General features: G+C 39.3%; 1 protein-coding gene across 11 annotated transcripts in view; it reads left to right on the forward strand.

Annotated features, from left to right (window-relative positions):
- Positions 1-118: 118 nt before the first annotated feature.
- The window catches only part of LOC122974803, a 100,194-nt gene continuing 88,676 nt past the window's right edge, over positions 119-11,636 (forward strand). For 3 of the 11 annotated variants that reach the window (XM_044342764.1, XM_044342758.1, XM_044342765.1), the window contains exons 1-6: positions 482-563; positions 8,220-8,301; positions 8,390-8,530; positions 8,874-8,966; positions 9,074-9,163; positions 9,508-9,594. In XM_044342764.1, the coding sequence (XP_044198699.1) occupies positions 519-563; positions 8,220-8,301; positions 8,390-8,530; positions 8,874-8,966; positions 9,074-9,163; positions 9,508-9,594 (538 nt within the window). In that variant the 5' untranslated portion in view covers positions 482-518. Of the gene's footprint in view, positions 564-8,219; positions 8,302-8,389; positions 8,531-8,873; positions 8,980-9,073; positions 9,164-9,507; positions 9,595-11,636 lie in introns of all 11 variants that reach the window. The other 8 variants (XM_044342760.1, XM_044342759.1, XM_044342763.1 and 5 more) reach the window with 8 other exon arrangements.

The raw sequence follows: 11,636 nt of genomic DNA on the forward strand, positions 1-11,636 counted from the left end.
ATTGGTGGTGAAGTGTTAAAAACTATTATGCTAAATTTAACTTTACACCCTCTACCTCTGATTAGTCAGTCAGGAACCTACGTCAAGTTCCTTCAGATACTGATTGGCTGGGGGGCGGGACAACAACAGCAGGTGTGTGTGTGTGAGAGCAATTAGCAACAAACATGCAGGATTAATGTGTCTAGAAGAACCTGTTGCGGTCAACCAGTCTTGAGAAAAGTATCATTAACGTTGTGAATACAGTGAGTTGGCTTCACGGCTAGTCTAAGTTCAACAGTCGTGTTTTGAGTTTACTGTGTCGAGTTTATCAGCTAAGCTAATACCGAACATTGGACTTCTGCTAGCCGTGCTAGCGGTGGCGCTAACGCTTATCTAGCGCCCGTGTGGATATCGTGGGATCCAAAACAGACGACGGGAAACCAAACAGCGCCACTGGGTGACCAGGTAAAGCTCGGCTGTTCCACTGGCTACAATGGAAGATGAACTTTCCTCGTCAGTTGCCACAGAACTGTTTGTGAATGAGCCCGCCAGTTCAGCTGCAAAAGACAGAGAGACCCGGGTGGGTGAGTAGTAAGTTAGTAACTCTATTCTGTTGGATGGTCACAATAAGCAGCTGTGATTTTATATGTGGCCCAACGCACAGTATTTTGACTGAATTGCTGGCTCATTTGTTTTGTTTACTTATGTCGTCTTAAAAGTACATTTTAAAGCTGCCTGCTTTTCAGTATTTGGATAAATAACCAGTCTGTGTCTCTGAGGTCCAGTGGTTATACCAGTCCCAAGGGGGAGAAAGGTGTATTTGTGTTGTTTGTATTACTTGAAATGTGCCTTTAAAGGGTAACTGGACAGGCAAAATATCTTATTTTCTTTATTAATTTCTTTTTTAATGTTTACTCAACCAATTTTGGTTTAGTAAACATTTTAAGTTGTGTCATGTTTACCTTTTTTAATGTGGTTCATTTTGGCTCAGGTGAATTAAGGTTTAAACTCAGTGAGCACATATACGTCGCTGCACATGATCGCGACATCTACAGTTGATCGCGTTTCATTTTGAAGCATTGTCTATTGAGCGTCTGAATATATTATTGTGTGATTGAAACCTACATGTAATCTCAGTTCAATCTTGGAATGGATCATTTCCATTTTGCAAAACATTTCTCTGCATTCTGCTTGTTTATTTTTCGACTCTCAAAGTTGTGCAGTGTGTTCATATACGTTACAAAATGAAAAGTTATGACCATGATGGCATGTTTAGGTTTGTATGTCACATTCACTTTAAACTAGGGATGCACAATAATATCAGCTGATAATGGCTTTAAAATGAATAATTGGCATCGGACCAAAACAAACATTTCTACCGATATGACAAGCCGATTTGTTGCCTTCACTGCCTGGCTTTGCTTCCCTCCGTGGACTGTTTCTCCCTGACAGTCCCGGTGCTTCCTTTGCAGGCTCCACTTCACTCAGCTGTCTGACTGACTCTCTGCTTCTTCCCACTTTAACCCGAATAACAAACCGGGGCTCGGCGCTCTGGTTGGATCCACATGGAGAGCCAGGGCTAGCTGGAAGGCTAGTGAAAGCTAGCTGGCTGTGCTTCTCTCTAGCCTTGCTGCAGCTAACGCCCCGCTAGCCTCCTAGTTAGCCCTGGTTCTCCGTGTGGATCCAGCCAGAGCACTGAGCCCCAGTCTATTATTCAGGTTAAAGTAGGAAGCAACGGGTCTGTCAGGTAGCTGAGTGAAGTGGAGCCTGTGGAGGACACACCGGGACTGTCAGGGTGAAACAATCCATGGGGAGGAGCTGCTGTGATCTGTTGCACAGATAGGAAACACCTCAGCTGACAGGATTTACCACTCTGTTTGAAAAACCTTTCTTCTCCTTTCGGTTTATAATAGCAGTTGGCAAACAGCGTTTCAGGTGCATTGTCACCATCTTCTGCCTCAGTGTGTGGGCCAGAGATTAAATCCTACACATTAATCCTGTCTGTCTAATAAACTCAAAGAAAACTACTGCTCCACCCACTTGGCAGGTTCATTAAAATTTTAATGCTGAGCTCCTGAACTCCAGTCTTCCTATGTTCTTCCTTCAAATATTGTCTTGATTTATCATACTTAGAACAATCTGTGATTGCATGTGCAATAGTCTCCTTTGCCAGGTGGAAAAAAATGTGTACATATAACGGTATTGGCAAAGATGAGATGGAAAATATCGGCATATCAGATATCGGCAAAAAATCCATCCCTACTTTCAACAAGTCTGGTGTTCGCCCTTTTTGTGAAGAAACCTCAAAAATGCCATTTAATCTAACCACAACAGGAGACTTATTTTTTTTCTGCTGTACTTATCAAATTATAATTATCTGTATAATAACAGATTATAAGTAGTTATGCTATGACTGTAAATGTAGGCCTACTTTTGTCCTTGTATTAACTCAGTATTGAAATCCAAATGTCGCTGCACACTTCAAGCTCAGATGCCAACAGATAGAAAATAAATGTTTCTGCAGCCATATATCATGGTGAATGCAAGTAGCTTGCTGCTGATGTGTTTGTTATCCTAAAGTCTTTTGTCGTTTGAACTTGGGAGTATGCTGTGACATTTTGCTCAAATCTACTTCACCGATCTGACATATACCTCAACACCCCAGGTGTGTATTTGCTCTTTTTTTTAATGTAAGCATTGCAGTCACATTCCAACCATTCTCTAGCTACTTTTGCTTATTAGATTTACAACCACGTCTGACAGCAGCACGTTACAAGGTCTTAATTTGACTTAACATATTTCATTCAATAAACTTACAAGTCTTCTCTTGTAGTCACCACATTGCTTGACCGCTCTTCCAATCATTTGCATAATAAAATTACACAGTACAAGTCTTTGTCACATCAATTTCTAAATTTAATCATTTATCCAGGAGAAAATTTCAAATCATACAATTAAGGAAACACTGATATGTCAATATCAGACTCATGTCCTAAATTGCTAATTATCTCTATTTTTAAATGGCACTATTTGAATCAATCCTATAAACCATATACATACATACAGTTATAAACATTCCCTTGCTGGTAATGATTTAATTGTAATATATATTAATACAAATCTGGAAAAAAATCCTTATCATGTGATTTAAATTATATTCATTATCTCATGGTTTACAGACAGTTTTCAGACTAGGCTGCACATAATTTTAATCACATCTCTGCCTGTCAGAAAGGTAAAAGTGGTAAACTACCATTGTGACACTTATGTACATGCTTACTGCAGAATTCAAATATAGATAAATGAGAAATAACATTTTAAAAAATAGTGATAAATAAAAAGCAATTGAGAAAAAAAGCTAGGCCATAACAATGGCACATGGTAGCAAATATCTAGTAATAATGTTTAGAAGAAATGAAACCACATCAGTGTCTCCCATACATAGGCTCTACTTTGGCGGCCTGCTCAGGTACATTAATACCCACATAGGTAGATAAAATCCCAAATGCGTAGTCTTTCATAATGCACACAGACCAGCAGACCTTCAGCTCACATGAGTCTCACAAATGTCAAAAATCGATTCTCTAAATGTTAGTTAATAACGTGATGTTGATAGAACAAAAAAGGTGAAACTCTACTGTGAGAGCGATGCAGCACCTGGACAGTCTACAGTGCGCGCACGCTAGTTATCTTGTCAATACATCCATCTTTTAGTTCATCTTCACAAAAGGCAGCGGTAACAAACATATTTTGGTTTAATGAATAAATAACTTTGCCAGACAAACATGAAGTATATTGTGAATACTTTCACTCACACTAATGTTAACAGAGCAGAGCAGTGAACTCCAGCAGTAACAAACAAGACAGGCTGACAAAAACACACTGCAGCATTAAAAAACTTAAACCAACTCTGAGGTGAAGAAAATAATTCGGTGCTCAGTCTCTTTTGCCTCAAAAACCTGTGCCCCCTTAGCATGTTGGATGACAATGTCTTTCCCTGGAGCTAACGGCACAGCAGAGAGGCTGCTCTCCACTGCAGGAGACACAACATTAGTAACAACACAGCGGAGCACTCCAACCATGGGCGGATTTAGTGATTTGGGGACCCAGGCAAACGGTCTTACTTTATTTTCAGCCTCTCTCTGACTGAGAATGTTGGTATTGGCAGTGGTAGAAGAAGTACTTGCCAGTTATGTTTCATATTGTATTTCAGGGGACTAAGTACACCATAACTTTTAAGTAACGTTAGTAGGGATAGGAGGATATAAGATTTTATCTTATATTGGGATAAAAACACTCAAGATAATTTAATCTTGGTGAATTTCCATTGTCGGTATAATCATGAATATCCTCACATGAACGTGAATACCCTCATATGAATGACTTGAAAAAGCTGTCTAGGTCACTAACATACAGTCCTATTGATTTCCTTATTTGAATTGCCATTTGTCACAAGGGCAGGACTGCATCTTTCCAGTTATTTGTCACCATGGCTGAAGGCTCAGAATGTGACTGCTTGGATATCAGGTTTATAGGAAGGTCTTTTTATCAGTGGATTTTTTTTCTCTCATTGTGATTACCTGCTGGGTGTCGGTGAAGAGTCTGAATCTGTCCTAGTTTGTTTTATCCACTAAAAATTATGCTTATAAAAAGACGTGTCCTATGATGCAATAAAAATATTTATTTCTGAACGAAATTTAAGGTAAAGTGATTCCAGTATATTTAGTGCCATTTTAAGACATAAAAGCATATTTTGATGATTATCGGGATAATATCATCAATCGCAATTATTTTGGCCAGGATAATCCTAACATGAAATTTTCGTATCATCCATGCCTTAACATTAGATTATCAAGTAATGTTAAAGCCCATTACCCTGACAATCTTGCTTTACTAATTGATGTATTAATTGATGGACTCGCTAGCTAGCTATCACACCACTATGCTGGCGGCTAGCGGACGACAATGTTTAGCTAGCATAGTTAGACTTGGTGGCTAACCGCATTTTAAATAGCTAACAGTTAATTGTAGCCAACTATGATTACCTCGCTCAAGTTGGTGCCACTTTCACAAAAATTGCTTGCCAAAATGGGTTGAAGAGGTATTAGTCAACATTCATTACTCTATATACACCACATTTATTACATAATACATCAGTGACTGAATACATATAAAAACCCAATAGACAAAACGACACATGAATTTTCAGCCACAAACAAAAAGCTAATCATGTCATCAGAATCTGGATAAAACTATTCTTCACATCTCATTTAAAAAAATGTTTTACCTGTCTGATTCTCTTAATCTATACTCTCCCTTTCCTTTTGCCATTTTGAGCTCATGATGCCACAGGTGGAAAACACACTGAGATACACAAAAACAATGATCATATAGGCTAATGTAGACAAATCTCAGTCTCAGGTAAATTCACCCAGAAGTGGTTAGGACATGGTAACACCAATATAGATGATTATAAATTTTTTTGATGTTTTTCACTGTAGTGGACATAATGTATGAAGGGATGAAACTGAACTCACCCCAAAATGTCAAATGCTTAACTTACATAAATGAGCCTTGACTTCAAAGTGTGAAGACACATGAGAAAAAAAACATGCACTTGGGAATGCAATGATTCTCTTTTTTTCTGTTAGGTTCTGTCATTGCTTACCTTGAACACATAAGCATCAAAAGGTACATGTGGTATGATTAAAATTTAAGTTTTTTTAGAGTGAAATATCTTTGAGACTTTTTATGAATTTATGTTTATCTCTGCAGTATGGCTTGCATTAGAAAATCCTCCCGGACACTGAGATGGATGTCTAGAGCTAGGGTTGATGCACAATTAATTCGAGCTGCAGTTGCAGAGGGGGATTTTATGACTGACCTCTGTGATGCTGAGGAATATGAAGACGCGAGCAGCTCTGCATACATGGAGTGCCAAACATCTATGAGACAGAAGAGTTTTTTGATGCACATGAAACTGACCCTGACACAGAACTACAGACACAGAAGGCGGCACTGACACTGGACAGCACCATTCAAATTTACAAAGTGATGCCAGAACAGTGTTTGATACTTTGTGGTCCAACAAGATTTGTATCCAGGATAAAGCTGGTGGCCAGTACTACCATTTTGGTGTCTTGGAGTCAATTTCAGCAGTGTTAAAGAAACACAAGTGCCTGTTAATGGTCAGTTCTCTTAATCATTTGGCTCTTCGGGTTAACATTGATGGGCTGCCCCTATTTAAGAGTTCCACCACACAATTCTGGCCCATTCTTGGTGTTATCCAGAATCTTCCACAAGATGAGCCTGTTGTAATTGTTTTTTTTTTTGTAGTGCAAAAAAAGCTAAACAATCTGGATGAGTTCCTGGAAGATTTTGTGTCAGATATCAATGACCTGGACAGAGGTTTTAAGTTTGATGGGATTAAACTTAAACTGAAACTCTCAGCAGTGGTGTGTGATGCTGCTGCCTGGTGTAAAAGGTCACTCAGGATATCACAAGTGTGAGAAGTGCATACAGGAGGACCTGTATGTGGAATTTTCAACATTTTTTCCAGGGACTGATATGCCTGTAAGGACATATCAAGATTTCCGTGACAAAAAAGATGACGACCATCACCTTGGGAACTCCCCTCTGGAGAACACTTCACAGGGAATGGTTTCTGAATTTCCTCTGGATTATATGCACCGCTTGTGCTTGGGTGTCATGCACTGCCTTCTCATCCTGTGGCTCAAGGGTCCCCTTACTTGTAGGCTATCTGCGTTTCAAGTAAATAAATCACACAGAGGCTTGTGGAAGCTTGCCATGCCATCCCCATTTAGTTTGCCTGCAGACCCAGGACAGTGGCAGAGATTAATCGGTGGAAAGCAACAGAGATAGTTTTTATTGTATACTGGTCCAGTCATGATGTGAAACATTGTAAGCTCTGCTGTGTACCAAAACTTCCTGTTGCTTTCCATTGGCATCTACATTTTGTCCAGCAAAGCCCTGGTTGATGACTACTTAAATGATGTACTCATTCTATTTGTCAAGCACTTCGGAGAGCTTGATGGTGCTAAGCATCTGTCATATAACTTGCAAAATCATGTGCATCTTGCACAGGATGTCAGAAATCATAGTGTTCTGGACACATTCCGTGCTTTTAAATTTGAACATTTATTGCGCCAAGCTTGTTAGGAAGCCCACATGTCCATTAGCTCAAGTTGTGAAGGGACTGTCTGAGGGGTCTTAATACAGTTTTCATGTGGAAAAGTTTTGGCTTAGAAAGCCACACACTGCAAGCCCCCTTTTGCCATCATCACAGTGCCACACAGTACAGGGACCTGAAGACAAATACATTCACTATCAAACTCGATGGGGCTCATAGTTATATTAATATTCAAGGTCACGTTGCACGGGTTAAGAACATAATATCTGTTGGGAATGAAGTGTACATCGCATATAGCACATTTATGCATCAGGAATCTTTTTTTGAGTACCCATTGTCTTCCACTACATTTGGCATCAACTTGATAGATGGTCTATCCAGCACAATTAATTACTGCAAGTCAGACCCAATAAAACAGAAGCCATTCCTTGTTCCATGTGAGAGGCAATTTGTTGCCATTCCCTTTTACACAACAAATAATTGCCCAATAAATGATACAACTGTTCTATATAGTAGGATTAAGGGTATGTCATTGGTGGTTACCTAGTGGTTTCGGAGCTTAGTTTACAAAGACAAAAAATATACTAGGCTTCAGACACAATCACCACAACTTCAGATTGGTTGTTTCAAAAGCAAAATCACTCCTGGACCCATTAAATGTTTTGAGTTTTAAAATGTAATGTTCTGTCCTGACTTTGGTCCATTTTTTTCATCTTAAACAGATGAGAAGAACAATATTTATTGTAATGCTGCATTAAAATACATAATTTAGGAGCCAATGGTGGGCTACAAATGGCAATATGATTGGGACTGATTTCTTCGGGAAACTGTGACATACACAATTTCCTACTCTATTGTAGGCACTTTTCCCTTTTGCTTTTTGAGCTTTTCTTATTTTGGTTTCTCTCTCTGTGTGGCTGGCGGTATTGTTTTTTTGTCAAGTGACAGTGGCAAGTCATCCAATCCAGTCATCATTTCCAAATCAAGGAGACAATAAATTAGTATAAGTCAAAGTATAAACAGATTAGTATATCAAAATCACAATTAACCTGGAAGACATCATAGGGATTAATTACCATTTTTTACTCAGATTCTTTTGACACCACTCTCAAAAAGTCTTGTTTCACCTTGGACCTCAACTCCGACTCAGAGCCCCTTAAAAAGAAACCAAAGTACTTAGCATTATGTATGAAAAGTTGTACATTGTGTATTATCTATCTTGCTATATGAATCTTCTGATAAAACTTGCTACTGTTGCAGAAAAAACACACTACTCATCCTCCAAAGACAGGCTGTTTGACACTGAACCTCTTCCAAAAAAGGCTAAAAGACCACAGCCGCAAGCACCAACTCCACTGCCACCTCCACAAGTCAGGGGCCAATGCAGCACCAAACAGAGAGGTAACTGACGGATGCAAACAACAACAACAAGTAACAAAAAATGCTGTGATAGAACAATTTGGATAGTTCCTTTTGATTTTGATATACTGTACTAACCATATTAAATCAAATATTCTGGGTAATTTTTTTTTTCCTATTCCATTTAGCCCCTACTGTAAGACCACAACTAACCAGTAATGTGAATTCTGTGAACAAATCAAGCACCTGTATGTTTCAGTAAATATTAATAATTAAGATGTGTATGACACACCTGTCAGTTTTATTGCAATCATCACTCATCACCTCCTCCCTCTTTTGCATCACACGAGCCTAATGTTGATTTGTGAAATCTACTTTGTTACAGCAGATGTTATCACCAATATTACTCTGCTGCTGCAAACAGTGCCTGCCAGCGAGGCCACAGAGGTCAACCATAATAGTGTTCACATTACTCAAGGTAACAATAGCAGGTATAGAGAATTACATAGAGGAAACTTGCATAATCAAGCTTTTAATGTCTGTTGGTTGCGATACAGAATACTTACCGAAGCTGTAATTTTTTAGCAGTGGCTCAGAGTGATGCACCATGGCTTGAAGCAGGTCAGGACAGGTGGCCAAACAGGGCTAACTATGATGCCCTATCCATGCCCCGTGGTAAGCTGTCTGAAACAGTAAGAACAGAAAAGCTGTTTGTATTAAAAAGTTGCAGAAGTGTTTGCAATAGATTTAATCTTTGCTACCACCAAAAATAAGTAACACTGTACAATGAGCAAACAGAAATAATTAAATATGACAAATAACTCCATGATAAAGGCAGGACATGCTGGAGCACATGAAGCACATGTCTCATGTCATCTCCTTAAATTTAGTGACGAATGTGTAAAGTTGTTTTGTGGTTGAACTGGGTTTTATGTGTGGGTTCTAATTATCAGTGAAAGGAGTTTAACATCCTGTCTCGTGTATTGCTGAACCTATTTTAAACTTAAAAATTCTTTCAGAAAACTCACAGCACTCTTCATGGCCAAGTGAAGATCAGAGCAGCCAGTCAGAGGCCGGCCACAATAATATAATGCAAACTCCACAAGGTAAGTTCCTTCAAAGAGTAGCAGGTGCGGAGCATTTCAGAAAGGACACTCTTAAAATGGTAATTCAACACCACATCACATTGGAGAGAAAACTAATAGCATTGAAAAGTGCTTTGACATCACTTTCTACCAGGGATGCACATTCTGGAATTTTTATAAAAAACGATTTTCACATTAAATTATTGATCAGTCATCATCATAATCATTGTTTGGCATGCACATACAGACTGCTGTGTGTAACCACAGTTGCAACACACCTTAAAGTTTCAGCTCACAGAGCAGTGCAGTCGCAGCTTTATGTCCTATGTGATTCAGTGCTGAGTTAGCTTGACATATCATCTTGGCTACAATACAGAGTACACACCAACACTAATTTCTTCAGCCATGGCTCAGAGGGGTACAGCATGGCATGGAGCTGGCCACCACAGTTGGCAAGGTGAGGCCGCCTATGATGCTTGTACTCTTTGAAACAGTGCAAGCACAGGGAGTATGAAGACATAGCTATGACGTCTAGCTACTGTGAATATCACTCACTGACACATGCTGCTCTTGATAAGCGCGAAGGTGAAGTCATGCCAGACACACAATTACAATCATCAATTAGTAGTACTAGTAGTGATTGTTGTAGGCTTCCATTGTGCTTCAAAAATACATTGAAACTGATGTAATATGAATGCTTAAATACTTCACCCATAATACGTAATCTTTGTATCAAGTAATCAGCATGTGCTGCCTTCAACCTCCAAAAAAAAGGCTTTACTCCCTAGTATTCATGGTGAACTCTTATTCCAAAAACAGCCTTGTCTGATCCAATGGGAAATAATGGGGCTGTAATTTGACTATTTTACAAAACAACAACAGCTAAAAAGCTCATAGTCATCGTGCTGTATAATCAAAGTCTCTGGTATCCAGTTGTATGCTCAGTACTTCCCAAACACACAGATTTTGCTGCAAAGACCACTTCTACAAAAAAAAATCCTCATGTGCATGGCTGCACAAGCGTGTGTGTTTCACTTGACAAACTGCTTTATGTACCAACCATCTACCAACTTGGGGATGAAGAACTTTGAATGATGAAGTTTCTTGAATCCCTGGGTGCAGTGGGCGCCGCTACTACTGCCTCAGCTGAAGTTGAGCTGGACTCCACTATCCTTGCTGCCAAACCCCATGCCAAGGACCTCTGGCTACAGCAGGGAGCTGAACCAAAGAAACTGGCTAAGTTTGCATTCATGCCAAATTCGAAGATCCATAACTCTACTGCAAGCCTTGGTCTATACTACTAAGGAATAGCAGGGGAAAATGTCACCCCACCTCCTTCTCCTCCATGTGAACTTCAGCTCACCAACTGGTACAACATCCTGGACTTAACAAGTAACAATGTTTAATGCTTCCTTTTTCTCTCTCTGTGGTTCTTGAGCAACAATGAAAAATGATGATGAAAACAGTCGCTCCCAGGGTTGTGACTTCTCACTGCAAGCCTCCACTGCACACTCATACATCACTGATCGTTGGGGATTCCATCATAAGACATATGAAATTAAAAACTGAAGTGACCCATTGCCTACCTGGTGCTAAAATTGTCGATGTTTTGCAGCAGATTCCATCTCTGCTCAGCAAACACTCATATGTCCACAATATAATTCATGTTGGTGCAAACAACACCACCAAGCAGCAGTCTGAAGTTTTAATACAGGATTTTAACGGTCTTTTTAATGAACTCAAAAACTGTGGAAAGTCTGTTATTTTATAGAGGTATGGAATGAATTTCCCAGAATTGTAGAAAGAAAATTGTTCAGTCAACCTTTTCATCTGTTATGTACTATTGTGATGTAATTTATAAGCACTCTCCTGCCTCTAGTCTTAAACCTCTCGATGCAGTCTATCATTCCGCCCTAAGGTTCATAACTGTGGATGACTTTAGAATGGATCGTTGTATTTTACAGTATATGAGAAAGTTGGGTGGCAGTCGTTGGCAGTGAGAAGAGAAAGGCACTGCATTCTATTTATTTACAAAGCACTTCTTGGAAAACTTCCTGGGTATC

This window comes from Thunnus albacares, chromosome 23 (assembly GCF_914725855.1).
Source record: "Thunnus albacares chromosome 23, fThuAlb1.1, whole genome shotgun sequence".
Lineage (NCBI taxonomy): Eukaryota > Metazoa > Chordata > Actinopteri > Scombriformes > Scombridae > Thunnus > Thunnus albacares.